Source organism: Typopeltis vanoorti, chromosome 23 (genome assembly GCF_054136105.1).
Source record: "Typopeltis vanoorti isolate ZY-2024b chromosome 23, IOZ_Tvanoo_1.0, whole genome shotgun sequence".
NCBI lineage: Eukaryota > Metazoa > Arthropoda > Arachnida > Uropygi > Thelyphonidae > Typopeltis > Typopeltis vanoorti.
Genome location: NC_143571.1, coordinates 30,259,340 through 30,276,065, shown reverse-complemented (window position 1 = coordinate 30,276,065; position 16,726 = coordinate 30,259,340). Strand labels below are relative to the sequence as shown.

General features: G+C 33.0%; 1 protein-coding gene across 5 annotated transcripts in view; it reads right to left on the bottom strand.

The window, feature by feature from the left end:
* Nucleotides 1-16,726, bottom strand: part of LOC150093725 (anoctamin-5-like) — a 276,581-nt gene that overhangs the window by 31,194 nt on the left and 228,661 nt on the right. For all 5 annotated transcript variants that reach the window (XM_090413123.1, XM_090413120.1, XM_090413121.1 and 2 more), the window contains 3 exons: nt 14,823-14,968; nt 4,398-4,550; nt 1,624-1,676 (listed from right to left, as the gene is read on the bottom strand). In XM_090413123.1, the coding sequence (XP_090269249.1) occupies nt 1,624-1,676; nt 4,398-4,550; nt 14,823-14,968 (352 nt within the window). The remainder of the gene's footprint in view (nt 1-1,623; nt 1,677-4,397; nt 4,551-14,822; nt 14,969-16,726) is intronic.

Below are 16,726 nucleotides of genomic sequence, written 5' to 3'. Positions count from 1 at the left end.
ATGAATGAACAGGTTTTACAGCAGAAGTGCTATTCACTTGGCTAACTGAGCTGATAAGCAGCTCATGAGCCAGTTTAGCCATGCATGAACTATAATCTTCTTTTTCTTCACACATGTTTGAGTTAATGTAGTCTAATCATTCAGTTTGTGTATTCTATATGTTGCATTACTTTCAAAAGCATCTACTACTGTTAACACGTTCGCTGCCACCCTACTTCGGCAGTCTGTTCCCGTACGCCGAGCAATTTCACTTCTTCAAGGTCAGTACGGTAATCTCGTTGCCGGCCATCTATGACTATACACAGTTTTACTGCTAGCTCCACAAGCCAAGCATTTTCACTTCTTCAAGGTCAGTACAGTAATCTCGTAGCCAGCGGTAAGCGTCATACGAGTATACTCGTAGCTGGCTTGTGTAGCTCATATACAAACTACGAGTATACTCGTAGTTGGCAGCGAACATGTTAATATTCACTCAGCCAGGTGATGATATACTAGGGTGTCTAATTTATAATCAGCCCAACATCCTTTTTCCATATAACTGCAAACACAGTGAACCCCTGCTTTTCCTTCTCCTCATTTATTCTGTCTACCTCTGGAGCAGCTTTCCTCAAAGTGTTTCCCAATAACTGCAATCCTCTTCAAGAAATATGTCAATAGATTTCTTCTTTTTCAATCCTCACTTTTGTGCCATACATGGCAATGATGGGCTATAGGTTTTTCTACTTCTCACGTGTAGGATATAAAAACTTTTTGCATTTATCCTGGGGATAAACTGAATTATACATAGCCCAGATAACCTTATAAAAATAATTTTAGTTAACATGCATGTTCACAGCACTTTTTTTTTTATTTTAAATGTTTCAAATGTATCTCATTATCCTTTAAACCTCATTATATTTCTATAATGCAGTATTTTCATAAAAATATATGAACAGACTAATTATCTTATACAAAATAAAGCATTAATTAATATTTATGTATGGAATTGAACATTTGGAATTTAGATAGTATGGAATTGAACATACTATCTAAAGAAAACATTATCCAATATTGCAATAACAACTATAACATATACCTTATTAACAACTACGAGAACTTTTTATCAACTATATAAATAATTACAATGGGTTAAACTTGTAGATATTTAAACTAATTATCTCTTTTATATATTTTGCTGTCTTTCATTGGCTTCAGTGATAACATTTTATGGAAGAATTGCAGCAAACATACAAAAAGATCAAAACGCTTCAAATAGCCATTATTTTACAAACTGACAGATAATGAAGTCAGTCACATCATACATGGGATTGACTGTTCGATATCTTTCAATCTGCAAAATAATAGCCATTTGAAATGTTTTAGATCTTTTATATGTTCCTTGTAAATCTTGAAGATGCTTTCAGTCAATGAAAGACAGTAAAACATACAGAAGAAATATTTACTTTAAAAATCTACAAGTTTAACTTATTCAATTTATTTATAACATGTACCTATTCTACGAGAATGGACTGGAATGTTTGTAGTCCACAATGAAAAAAGAATTAGCAAACTCAAATAAAAACCATGTCCATTAAATGTACAATGCATTACTTTTGAGAACTGGACAATAATGAAAATACTTGCATTTGTTAGCACGGATAACTTTCCAATGGAATCCAATATACGATACCAAATACCTGAAACAAGATTACACAGAGATTAGCAACCATATCAATTCATATATATGCAACAATGACCTGAACACATTTTTGCATTTTTCTTAAGAACATGTTTATTATAAATGTGCAGTTCTAGATAACTATATATTATATAATACAGTTAAAATCAAATTACACTAGCAAATAAGAAATTATTTTATGATGAGTAAAGTTTTAACACAACGAAAGAAAGCAAAATCCTAAAGATAATAATTTCTTTACTTTCATGAAAGTTCTTAAAGCTCATATTGTCTAAAAAAGAACCTGAGTTACACTAATATGTTCAAAGTTATTATTTCTTAATAATAGATGAAAATAGACACAAGAGGATTAACTATATTTTAACATACCATTTTGATACTACACTGATTTATCATCAACATTCTCAGAAAACGTTTTAACCCAAAAACAATGAACAATCATATAGAACATAGAAAAAATCACAAGAACAGAAAATAAATAGGTGGTAAGATATTCTGGAGGTTGTTGAAGAAGCTTAGAAATGGAGGAAAGAGTGCTGTAAAAGGAGTTAGAGATGATAAACGTGACATGAAAACAGGAAAAAATGATGTCCTTGAAGTATCGAGTAATTACTTCGAAAAATTGCTAAATGAAACAAGCAGTGATAGCACAGTGGTAAAAAACACTCAACAATACATATCCATACTTGAAGTAGAAAAAGCCATCAAAGACTTGAAATATGGAAAGGCAGCAGGAATAGATGATAGTCGATCAGAAATGCTGAAGTATGGTGATATAAAAGTCTTACAGTGGCTGCACTGCATAGTTCAGAGAGCCTGGACAGAGGGACGAATTCCTGATGATTGGAGTAGAGCTCTAATAAATGTATATAAAAAGAGAGATAAAACTGAATGTGAGAATTACAGCGGTATTTCCCCACTGAGTGTTCCTGGCAAGATCTAAGCAAGTATATACTTGAGAAACGGTTGAGAAGAATTGTGGAAGAAAAGCTTGGTGAAGAACAAGCTGGATTCAGGCCAAATAGAGGCTATCAGGATCAGATCTTCACTTTACGACAAATAGTTGAGAAAGCATGGAAATATAACAAAGATCTGTATTTAAGTTTTGTCGATCTGGAAAAGGCATATGACAAGGTGCCAAGAGAGAAGCTATTCAATACGCTGCAGTTATATGGCATCAATGAGGCATTATATCAAGCAATACTTAGTCTTTATTTGAGTTGTAAGTCAGCAGATAGAATTGAAGGAAGTACAGGACGATGGTTTAATGTTAAATCTGGTGTGAGACAAGGATGTACATTATCCCCTCTGTTATTCATTATCTATATGGATCACATTATGAAGGAAAGTGGTATTAAACATGATATTAGAATTGGAGATGTTAATATCAGCTTTTTGTTTATGCAGACGATGTTATACTTCTAAATAAATCTGTTACAAGTTTGCAAGATTCCCTGACTAAATTAAATAACTGTTGTAATAGATATGGTATGAAGGTCAGCATTAAAAAGACAAGACAATGAAAATAGGTAGAATTGTTGAAAATGTCAACTGTGTTGCGAATGGGGAACCTGTGGAACAAGTAAAACATTTCAGCTACTTAGGCATGATTTTTAAAGAAGATGGTAAATTAAATATGGAAATAGACAACAGAATCAACAAAGCTAGTATGGTAGGCAGTCAATTGAATAAATTCATATGGAATAAGAGAGAAATTAGTCGGAACACTAATTTAGCTGTATACAAGACAGTGTTCAAACCAGTTTTAACTTATGGATCTGAGAGCTGGGTCAGAAGTAAAACACTCGACCAAAGACTAGCGACTGCAGATATGAGAGTCCTGAGAAAGATTAGAGGCGTGAACAGATAGCATCAATGGCAATATCATATTAAAAACGAGGATATTAGAAAAGAACTTGACATTCTCAGCATCCAGGAATGCGTTAGCAGAACTAATCTCAGGTGGTATGGTCACTTAAACAGAATGGGCAAGGAAAGATTAGCAAAACAAGTGTTCTCTGCCAGGTTGGCAAGAAAACGACCCAGAGGAAGACCAAGATATAGGTGGATTGATATGGTACAAAGTGGCTTAGACGATAGAAATATAAGATCTGATAATGTTGGAGTGTTGACAAGTAACAGACTGATTTGGAGGGAAATTGTAGATAGGAAGTTAGTAATGATGTAAATTTTTCATGTAGTACTATCACATCCTGTACCCCCCTTGAGGGTACATGTCAGGAACTTGATGATGATGAACAATCATAAAAATTAAGTATCCAAGTCACAATACTTGATATGACTGTCAGTTTTTTTTCAGTTGAAACTCATATCAACCTCCAATGAATATCCAACCACAATGGGAAAACATCCAGCTTCTTTAAATACGAATGTTATTATTGTCAAACTGCATCACACATACATATTCCTGTTCGTACTATCCCTAGGAATTATTCTGAAACTGTCACTAAGCCATTTCAGAGATGTATCTCTGTATATGTAATCACACTGGCTAACTTACAATTTATTTATTTATTTATTTATTTTTTACCTGAGGTTGGTAAGTTTTTAAAAATGCTAAACTTAATGTGTATATAAAAATTTGTATAACTAGACTTAATTGTCTAGTTATACTTAACAAAGATTTAATTTATAAATCTTTATAATTAACAAAGATTTTAATTATACTTAATAATTAACAAAGAAAAAGAAGACTTACCAATGTTTTTCACTCTTACTCCAACTGGTCTACGATAATTAGTCACAAGTTTACGAGCATCAAGTCTGATTTCTATGCCATTGTTTATTAAAGCAAAGAATGGAGCCAGAGGGAAGGCAGCAACAAATATCGTCACAAATCCAAACTGCAAAACTGAAAAAATATATTAAAAAAAAAAGTCAGCATTTAATGCACTAATTTGTGTGGCATGGCTTCAAATACAGTCTGAATACTATTGTATGATGAATACAATAACACAAAATATATAACATAATTTTATACAGAACCTTGAAGTTTATTATTAAGCTAATCATGAACCACATTAAAGTTTTTGACCAGCAAATCTGTATATTTACAAATTTCCTTGAAATGTCAAAATAAGCGTTCACTATCTTTTCTGATATTTGAAGCGACCGGACTCTTCGGTATTGATGCAATAATATGGCAGCCTCAGAAACTGTAGTACAAATGCTGTCACCTCACTTTATTTTAATCATGATTGCTGGGAAACACCAATGGAATTCATATGTGACAATTGAAGAAATTGATGGCATAAAACATGTATTGAATGAGGCCGAAAAACACATGAAAGTGGAAATTGTGAACATCCTAGAAGGAAAATGGCTAATTCAAATAAAAGTAGACAGTAATTTTAAGTCATTTCTATTTCATTGTTACAATAATTTCTAAGCAGTGTCTGAGTAACCATATGGAAATGCTGTTTGCTTCTACAGCATTAAAATGGTCCAAAGAAAGACCACTACAGGTCAATTATGATTGCTGATCAGAGAAACTTTTTCTAGGCCTTTTCTCAGTCAGATAATTATTTGGCACAGGAAAGTAGAATTTTTTCTCTTTTATTGCAGAAAATTGGGTTTTAAAATCCATGACTCAAAAACAATAAAACTTGATTATTTCCCACAATAAAATATATCTTGTAGGATTTGGTGACACAAGATGGCAACACTTGTCTACCATAATCGCTCTCCTGAAAGTCTTGATTCATTGATAGCTTGAGTTTACTATCAGTGATGAGTGAACGCCAGAGACTAGCTGCCAATCTTGAAAAAAAGTTAGTGCCTTTGTAGCGCAACTGGAATAACGATGGTACGCGGCATCATTCGATTGTAAAAGGCTTAAGTTTGATTATCATCATAATGAGAGGAATCTTTATATGGGTTTTTTTCAATTCAAGGTGCGTTAGTCAATCTCATATGGAGGTAACAGGGCTTTTTCTCCCAGAAACTCAGGTTTTTCATCCTGCATGCAGACAAATTGGCCTTGAGTAAACATGCAACTTACAGACAAAAAATACTAGTGGTGGCGGTGGGTAGTAGATGGTAGTTGAAGTTTGCTGTAGTTAGTGGATTAAGTGGTGGAGATGGAGAGCTGTAGAGTAGGTGCCATTCCTCGATGAATCTTTGGACTCCTTGAAGGTGTAACATAATAATAATAATAGAGTGAACACTGCCTATGCCATTGGGGAACAAAATGCATTAGGATATTTGAAATAATTTCTAGTTTCTTTTAACTAATATTAAAATATCAAATGAATCTATAGAGACTGGAGTTTTAAAAAGGATATTTGAGGTAATAGCTGTAGATATTTGAGGTAATAGCTGTTAGAATTATTGCTGCAGAAACAAATTAGTATTTTTTACTGATTCATCTTTGTAGACGATAATATTCACATATAACGTGAAGCTTAACAAATGAGTATACTGGAAAATTTTAGAAAACTATGTATTCTTTGTAGTAGTGAAGTGCATTGTTAAAAGCAGATTGAAGGATACTGTTCTGACTGAGTGACTAAAATTATTATTATTATTATTATTTCGGTCAACTCCAAGGAGTCGACAGACTCAGAGGGAGGCCCTAACATCATGTCAAGAACAACTATTCCACATTCACACAGTATCTATCATACCTCGCCTTGAACTCATTCACAGTCATAGCACCCACAACAGACTCTGGCAGTTTATTCCACTCATTCACCACTCTCCAAGTAAAAAACCTAGCTCTAACACCCTGCTAACCATAACAAATAACTCCATAAAATGCTATTTTATGGAGTTAGTTTCTTTTTCTTTATATATATATATATAAACTCACAGAGAGAGAGAGAGAAAAGGTTACAAAACTTATAATAGTACTGCATGTGGAAAAGAGTTTAAAGAGAAAGAAGAGAGTTGATAAGTTTCTTGAACAGCCGCAAGTTGTAGATGTGGAGAACATTGTGGGGAAGGCTACTATTCCGAAGAACAGAGACAGATGAAATGGAAGAAAAGAATCATTATGCTTGTTCAGTAACCTTGATGGCAAATTGTGTATGAATGATAATCAGCAATTCCTTGTGTTTTAGTCAGAATAGGAACAGTAACCAGATGAAAGGAGTAGAAATGATGGAGGTTATCCCATTTGGCATCAGTGTAGTAGTAGTACCATTCGGATCAAACCAGCTTAGATTAGCTCTACTCAAATGTTCAATGCTAATAATGTCAAGTTCCTTTCTAATATATTGATCTTGAACATGATTTTGCTAACGATGCATCTGCTCACCCACCCTCCCCAAATTTTCAATAAAGCTTTCATATCTATGGTAATGTTGGATCCTACTTCTTGATTTATACTTTGGATCCGACATGTTAGTCACTATGATGTTCTTAAACAAAATTATAAGTTGCTAGTTGATTTCTAATTCGATATAGAGAAAATTTATATTTATAGACTGCGCCACTCTCTATCTGAATTAGTTCAAGAATTGAAGAAAAACCAACTCACAATTATCCTCTTTTATATGATGTTATTATATATACTGGCCGAGTATATTTAACCTATTTAACCTACTTAATTTTCCCGCTTTGGTTCGAATATTTTATGAATGGTGCAGTAAAAGATTTAGGCAAAATACAACTTTTCATTAACAAAAACAAACATTTAATTTTAAAATCATAAATTTTACACTTAACTTCAAATCAGTAATTAAGATATCACAATCACTTCAGCTTCTCTGATAAGTACAATCAAACTCTGACAAGATAAATCTATTATCTCTATATCACAGTCTTTTCATAGTTCCTTAAGTTCCAAATACAATAAAAATTGCAGTAATACCTCTTCATAAACAGACACTTTTAATTTTACGCTTCTTTTAATTCTCCACGATAGTTACTGTTAACATCAGGGAATTCTAAGATGAAACTCACACACTTCTCTGAACAGAAATATTAAAGTTGGAATAATCTTACCGTTAATCTTCTTCCTTCATCAACATACACACAAACACTTTTTATAACTGTAAACACTTTTAACAATAAACAGCACTCATTAAAATAAATCTTCTAGTATTAACTGAATTAATTTACGGGCACAATATATATAATCAGATGTTCTTGTATGAAGCACTACTAATTACTCTTGAATTAGGGCAATACACAATAATTCTTTAACTTGGGGTTTTATATGTACAGATGTTCATTCCTCCGGCATTCAAATAATTCTTTAGGCACTATAATCCTAAACACTGCTATCATTAAACACAACCCTGTAGCCTCTATTTATTCTCTAGTTACTTCTTACTATGCTTCATGTTTCAGTGTGTGCTTGAAAGGGCGACCCTGAAAATAAATCTCAACTAAAGTATTGCTAGTCATTCAGTAGTCACTCAGCTATCTTCAGTTGCTTTATTTGTTATTCAGAAACTCATTAGCTAACTGCTTCTCAACTTGTATTATCGCACTGTGATTGCCGAATGCCCGATTCCAACCTAATGCCAATCCTTCTCTCTCTAATAAATCTCTAATGCTCTAATCTCCTAATTCCAGCGTTCCTCGCTTTTTATATCCGTCTTTCCCGCCTAAATTCTTCTCGTGATCTCTTTAACTAATTCCTTTTTAATAAACTTTCAGCTTTCTCCCCACGTTCTGTTCCAAAAACGTGCTCGTTCACTTACATACGTTTCCATGACAACCAAACAAAATATAATAAAATTGAGATATTGCATAACGCTAAACTTCTACAAACAGGAATAAATAAGGAATATTTACATTTCAAATAATGCGCAGTTAAATTATCAAATACAAGTTCTTATAATATTAACATAGTAATAATTAAAATAGCTTAATAATATTTAATACAGTCTTTTCATTATTAATACATATATCTTGATTAAATAATTAAATATTAGACAAAATTAAAGTAGTTATCTGAATATTAAATTGTAAAATAAGTTGTTTACATTAAATAATATTTACAAGTCTAGCCTTTGTGATGGAAGATCATGTTGGATTCTGAAGCAAATAATAATTACTTTAATTTCTACATAATCAGAATCCAACAGTAAATAGTCTTTGTCCAACTGTTTTAATACTAATCCAGCTCTCAGATCCACACATTAAAATTTGTTTGAACATTGTGTTTCACTGATTTCTCTCTTATTCCATATAAATTATATTCAGTTGGCTCCTACCCTATACCAGCTTTGCTAATTCTATTGTCCATTTCCATATTTAATTTGAAATCTTCACTACAAATTGCACCTAAATAGATCTAATGTTTTACTTGTTCTATAGGGTCTTCATTCAACAAGTAAAACATTTTGGTTGATGTTTCCAATGTACGTACATATTTTTAGTCTGTCTTTTTATTACTAATTTTACACCAGATTTATTACAGCAATTACTGAATTTAGGGAATCCTGCAAACCTGTACTTGATTTATTTAAAAGTATAAGATCATTTGCATAAAGGAAAGAGCTGAGTTGAATATCTCCAATTTTGATATCAGGTCTAATGACACTTCCCTTTATAATGTGATATACATACAGGTGCTGAATAACAGTGGAGATCATGTAGACCTTTCTCTCACATCTGATTTTACATCAAACCATCTTCCTAAACTTTTAGTTAGTCTTATAACTTACTATTGATTCTTTCTGGACAAGGACAGTTCAGATGATCAATTATACCCCTCTCTCTCTCTCAGTTCAACTGCTACATCACAACCTGTTTCTGCTGTGTCTTTTCTATATACTTCTATAGACGTATCTATAGAAATCATATAAGGCAGTGATTACCCAACATCCTTTTAAAGCCCAATTGGAAATTCACTAAACTTGCTTCTTCTCCTCTTCAATTCCACCCACTCTCCCATCCAGAACAATCTTTCCTCAAAAAGTGTTCTCCAACAACCATAATCTCTAGCTATAAGAATGATATGAAAAAAAGAAATATATCAAAAAAAAAGACTTGACTTTATTAATATTCATGATGTATAAGCACAGTAAATCTAAGATAATATGGTCACTTAAACAAAATGAAGATTTTGTTTAAGTGATCATATTATACCAAACAAGAATGAGTCAAAAATTATTATTATTATGTGACACCTCCAGGGAGTCCAAAGGCTCATCGAGGGGAGGGCACCTACTCTTCAACTCTCCGTCTCCACCACTCAATCCACAAACTACAACGAATTGCAACTACACTAATGGTATCTACCACTGACCACCACCATTAGTATTTTCACAGACAATCACAAACATCCGTGCCCATGGTGGGATTCTAACCAGCAGCCTCTTGGCTGGAGAGCAAATATGCTAGCCACTCAGCCAACCAGGCAGGAAAAAGACCTAGGTGCATTTTGCAAAATATGTAGTACCTGTTGATATTTGTTTGCAATTCATATAACAAATCTATTTTGATTAGGACATTTTTATTCAAATTTGGCATTTGGGATCGTTATTATATTTGTCGAATGTTCTCATTTTGGTTTGAATCATTTATAAAGTTGGACAAAACAAAATTAAAATATTTGATAAACTGAGTTAAAACTTTGTCCTGGCTAAACAGCATTTGTGATGAAATTTGGTACTTATTATTATTATATAGGAACTTCTATAAAATAGTATCCACACAATATCTGTTATCTCTCTCCTTGAACTCATTAACTGATAAAGCGCTCACGACATTTTCTGGCAAACCACTCCACATATTTATCACTCCCAAGCAAAAAGCAGTCCTCACCCTTGCTAATAAGTCTTAATTTTCAAAGATGGCCCTTTGTTCTGTCTCCACTAGTAAATATTTCCTCTGCATCAGTCCTATCTCATATCCCCCTCTTTTCTGCCTATCAATCAATTTTGCAATCCACAAACCATGAATCTATCAATCAGAAGGAGCATTCACAGATCACTCACCTCTAGAACATCACCACCACTTCCCCATCTCCAAAAAACCCAAATGACAACACCTCAACAGAGTAACTCAAATTTCATTATTATTTTGGATTGATTATTACTAAAATCTGTCAAGTTATTTCAATTTTGATTTCACTCTAATTTTTTTTAGTAGTGAAATAAGGCAAAACATTTCAAAATTATTCAAAAGTATGTGTTGCAAATGACAATATTTTAATGAATAAATTCTGTTATGTAACCAAAAAAAAGGAAAAAAAAACAGTTTCAGGGTTAAACTGTTTTATTATTCATTCAGCTGCATTAGGATCAGGTATATACCAAGGTGGTCTGAAAAGTTCTTAGAAACAATGAAAAAACGAATTTATAACTTCAAAATTATTTTTATTTTTCAACATGATCTCCCTTAAGACTAATACATTTATTCCAGCGATGCTCCAGTGCCATTATCCCGTCCCTGTATGGTTCTCGGTAAGATCTGCAAAATACCCCTCTACAGCTGCAATCACCTCTTGATTCGAAGAAAACGCTGACCAGTAAGGAAGAGTTTTAGTTTTGGGAAGAGATAGAAGTCAGAGGGAGCCAAATCTGGGGAATAGGGTGGATGTCTCGACAATTCATTGTGCAAATCCCTTAATTTTCCTATTGCCAAAACACCTTTGTGGGCAAGTGCATTGTCCTGATGAAAGATCATTTTTTTCTTCTACAAACCGGGTCTTTTCTTATGAATTTTTTCATCTCGTCTGGTTAAAAGATCAGAATAACATTCCCTGGTTATTGTTTTACCCTTTTCAAGATAATTAATAAACAAAATGCCTTTAGCATCCCAAAACACAAATGCCATGACCTTTCCTGCTGATGGAACCGACTTTGTCTTCTTTGGCGCTGAACAACTGGCTCCTGTCCATTGTTTTGACTGCTGTTCAGATTCTGGCGTGTAATGGCGAATCCAAGTCTTATCCATAGTAATAAATCGATGCACAAAATCAGTTTTATTCTTGTTAAAACATTCCAAGCACTGTTCAGAGATTTTCACGCGAGTGCGTTTTTGATCTGCTGTGAGCAAGCATGACACCCATCTGGCGCAAAGCTTTTTCATTTGCAATTCTTCATGCAAAATATATCCTACACATTCTTTTCAAATGCCTATAGTCTCAGAAATTTCATGCACTTGGACTCGTTGGTCATCCAATACCATATTGTGCTTGATAAATTATTTCTGGTGTTGTTACACTTTTTGGATGTCCTTCATGTGGATCATCTTCAAGGCTGGTACGGCCATGTTTAAACTTGGTGGCCCATTTCTTAATTGTTTGAAAATGAAGAAGAAGACTGCCCATAAACTTTTATGAACTTCAAATGAATTTCTTTTGGTGTTAAACCTTCTTTTACAAAGAATTTTATAACCGCACGATACTCAATTTTATCCATTTCAAGGGATACAGACAACACTTTTGCTTCAGACAGCTGTATAAAACAAGCTACTTGATAGAATGACTTGCAATTTCACATGAATGCTTATGACAGATGTGCCAACTTAGAAAAAAAAAATCTTGCGAATAGTGTTGCCATCTATGGTCAAGGCCGAGAACTTTTCAGACCATCCTCGTAATGTTATCTTGTTCTAGTGAATTTTTGTTTGAACACACAATGAGAAATATTCTGCTATAATTCAGCTTTATGTATGAGCAGATCCAAATTCTCACCTACACTCCTTTTTTTATTGTTAAGTAAAGGCTGAGTATTTTTTTTTTTATTTATTTGCTTGTTTGATTCAATTTCTGTATTCAATTCATGTTATTTTTTTCTTTAAAAAAAAAAAAAAAAAAGGGGTTCAAAGTGGTAATTGTGTACTTCTTGAAATCAAACTTAATATATTTGTAGTCCATTCTTGATAGAGCAAAAGTCCCAATCACGGCATAAGCATAGTGCTAAAAGAAATTCATTATAGCAAAATATCTGCCATACCAAACTTTCTGTAATCCCTACAAATTTGCTGTAGCAAGAGTCAATTGTTAACTATCAGTATATGCTTTGCTGCAATATGTATTGGGAAAGTGCTATATAATAAAAAAAAAACCCAAACAGCACGTGAGCCTTTCTGATGTTGTGTTTCTGACATGACATTGCATTCAATAAAATTGCTACAATGTAGAAAGCATTGTATTATACAGAATTAGTTATCTGTCAGCTTTATTCTTTCAGGCACTACCACCAAAGGTCTAAGTCCATAGGAGAATATAGCTCTCAACCATTACACTTGTACTGCTACCCATTGCAGTTGTGGTGGTGTTCATTGATCACTATCTTCTTTATCCCAGAAGCTGCATAGGGCTCTTATGCAGCTTCTCCACAGAAAATAAGACTTTCCCAGTTATTTACGTGGTGTCCTACTATTAACCCGAACCTCGGAACTCCTACTTGATCATTTCCACACCAGACTGCTGAGACTTACTTAGTCACTTATAGTTTCTTTCTCAGATAGGAAGAGAGAGGTGTCATCCTAATAATTATTTTATTCATCATAGCAGAAATAGCTGATGAAATAATTTGCCGCATACTATTATTTGTCACATATATATTAATTTATGGACATAAAACTTTTTTTTTTTTTAATAAATCATTAGAAGGTTTTCAAGTAAGTTAACCCATTTGTTTAAAGTAAGGTGAAAGGTTGTTCAATATTTTTGTTTACACTTTATCTAGGAGTAAGTTTATACCAAAGAACTACTTTGATTTAACGGACTAATAGGGCTAAGGTTAAATCGCAAATTTTTTAAAATAAAAATATCTGTAACATTATACTGCAATTTTATCAATATTAGCACTGTAATAACAAAAAAAAACTGTTTTACACACACTTTTAGATAAGTTAATGTTCGATGTTGAGGCGTTTGGTTTAGGTAATCCTGCTTTGAAAAAATATCAAGTTTTTTTTTGAACTTTTGAATTCTGCTGTTTTTTTATAATTAACTTCCTAAAATTACGAAAATGTGTGTAATAAAACTGCCGCAGAAAGTCATGTCACGTGACAAAAGAACCAATTACAGTGCAATCAGTGTGATCACATCCTAATCATTTGCCAAACATGCTTTATGAGTCGTGACTCATTTATATCAGCTAAATCACTACAGTTTTTCCAACATATGATGGCCTATTCACCAAGATTTGTTAAAAATAACAGGAAATTAATAACAAAAAATAACTTGTTAATTTAATTATAAGCAAATCTCGGTTAAAAGCATTTTAAAATTAACAGGGTGTTAATTTTCACGTGACATATGGACCGGAAATTCTGTCCGTTAAATTGAAGGTTTACTGTTCTTCTTTTCAGCTATTTTCTGAACACTGCTGGACGAAGGCCTACTCCACTTCTTTCCATCTTTCTCTGTTCTTGGCAATGGTTGACCAATTTTTCCCAACAAATTTTGACAGTGCATCACTCCACCTTCTTTTAGGATGTCCTCAACCTCGCTTCCCTTCTTTTGGAATCCAGTTCGTTAATATAGTGGTCTATCGCTCATCTTCTCTCCTGGATAGATGCCCGGCCCATTTCCATTTTAGTCGCTTATGGTGAAGAATGATGTTAGTGATGTGAGTCTGGCTTCTTATCTTTTAATGTGATGCCTAGCACCAACCACTCCAGTTTTCTTTGAGTTGTCGTTAGTTTGTTAGCGACCAAGTTTCACAACCATATGAGATGACTGGAAGTATACACTGGTTAAACAGAGTGGGACATCGTTGTTTTGAAAACTGCTTTTCAATTTTCTGAATGCACTCCAGGCGAGTTGAACTCTTCTATTTATTTCCTTTTGGAGTCCACAGTTTAGATCAATGAGATGACCTAAGTATGTATATGAAGAGACTCTTTCCAAGAAATTGTTTTCAAGAAATTTAATCAAAATGATTAAACATGATTTTAGTTTTTTCTCTCTTTATTTTTAGACTGACTATATCAAAAATCATCCTTTTTTAACTAATGCAATGCAGCATGTTTAGACTGATGCATTTTTTATATCACTTTAAAATAAACAGACAATGCATGACTATTTCACTGAAACTTAATGGCCACAGTGATGAAAATAATCTACTAAAGATATTTACAAACATTCTCCATACCACCCTCTGATCAAACCCACAGATTACACATTAAAGAGCAAATGTACTCTGCTCTTTGATAACATCAACTTAACATGTTGCACACTAGTAGTATATATAAGAAATATACTTACTCATCTCAAGGTATTCAAAGAACAAATCTGTTGCTCCCCACTGAGAAAGGAAAAGGTCTTCTTCCCAGCGTGTCTGAATTCCTCCTCCATCTGTATCACTCAGCCGGTGTTTTACAGTCCACCATTTATAGAGTTGAGATGCCCATCTACAAATTTACACTCCATCAATAATGACTTATTTCAAAATATACCAAATAGATTATTTTTGTCAGGCAATAAATTCTTTAAATCTTAAGATAAGTACTATCTCTTTCAGTTGTAAAGTATAAAAGTTGTTTTATTATATAATACAGTGAATTTGAGAAAATTCATTCATAAGAATTAATGAAGTTACTTTTTCATAATCAATTTGTTTAGAACAGCACTAATGCTAGGGATCATCAGCCATGATTTTTCAGCAATTTGTTATAAGTGAGTGTGTCACTGTAGTTCTTGAAATTTTAACTCCGAAGGCAAGTGATCACTTTTTATGCAAAACAAATTATTTGTTCATTATATTCCTGATACATACCCTCAAGTGATATATAGGATATTACGACAGTATTACACAGTTAAGTTTACATCATAACTGATTTTTTCCAACAGTTTTTCTCCAAATTAATCTTATTTGTCAGGATTGCAATATTATCAAATTTTATATTTCAGTCTTCTAGAGCATTTCTAACTAGTAGTTAGAAATGCTCTAGAAGACTGAACCAACCAACCAACCTACATCACGTTTTCTGGGTCTCTTTCATATCTTTTCATATTGATATTCATATCTGCATATTCTTGAATGCAAACAACATTAATTTTCTTCCTAATATCTTAATTTTTCATATTATTCTGATATGGATGGCATTTATTCATTCCCCTAATTTTTCTCTGAACTTTTATCAATTATTTTATTTTTGACACAACTCTCAGATCCATAAGTTAGAGTATTTGTACATTATCTTATGTACTGCTCCTAATTTCTTTCACAGTCCATATAAATTTATTCAACTGACTCCCCCACCATCCATACCAGCTTTGTTTATTCTACTGTCTATTTTCATATTTAATCTATCGTCTTCATTAAAAATACAGCAGAAATATTTTCCTTATTCTACAGGTTCTTATTCTACAACTCTAGCATTTTTGAACTCTACTATTTTCATAGTATTTGTCTTTTTACTGATGACTTCACTACCAAATTTGTTAACAGTTATTCAATTTAGTTAAAAAGTCCTGCAGACTTGAACTAGATTCATTTAAGAGTATAACGTCATTTGCATAAAGTAAAGAGCCAAGTTAATATCACCAATATTGATATCAGATCTAATGCCACTTTTCCTCATACTGATGTAATTCATACAGATGCTGAGTAACAGTGTAGATAATGTGTACCATTGTCTTGCATCTGATTTTACATCAAATCATCTTCCTGTACTCGAACTATAGTCTTACAACTTAAATACATAGATTATGTATTGGTCTGTATAAAGTTCCATTTACTTCATATAACTCTAGCATTTTTAAAAGTTAATTATCTGGCACCTCAGTGTATGCCTTTTCTAGATTTACAAAACATAAACACAGATCATGTTATATTCCCATGATTTCTCAATTATTTGTTATAAAGTGAAAATCTAATCCTGATAACCATATTTGGTATGAAGCTGGGCTCTTCTTCCCCAAGTTTCTCCTCCACATTTTGCATAGACTCTTTTCTATTATGCTTGAATAAATTTTATGTAGCACATTCAGTAGAGAAATGCCTCTGTAATTCTCACATTCAGTTGTGTTTTGCTTTTTATAGATTACTACTATAAGAGCTCTACTACAATCATCAGTTCAACCTTTTAACTACAGTCAAAAGGTTGAACTAGGCCTTTTGAATTATGCACCATAATCACTGTAAAACTTCCCCTCAATATTTGAGA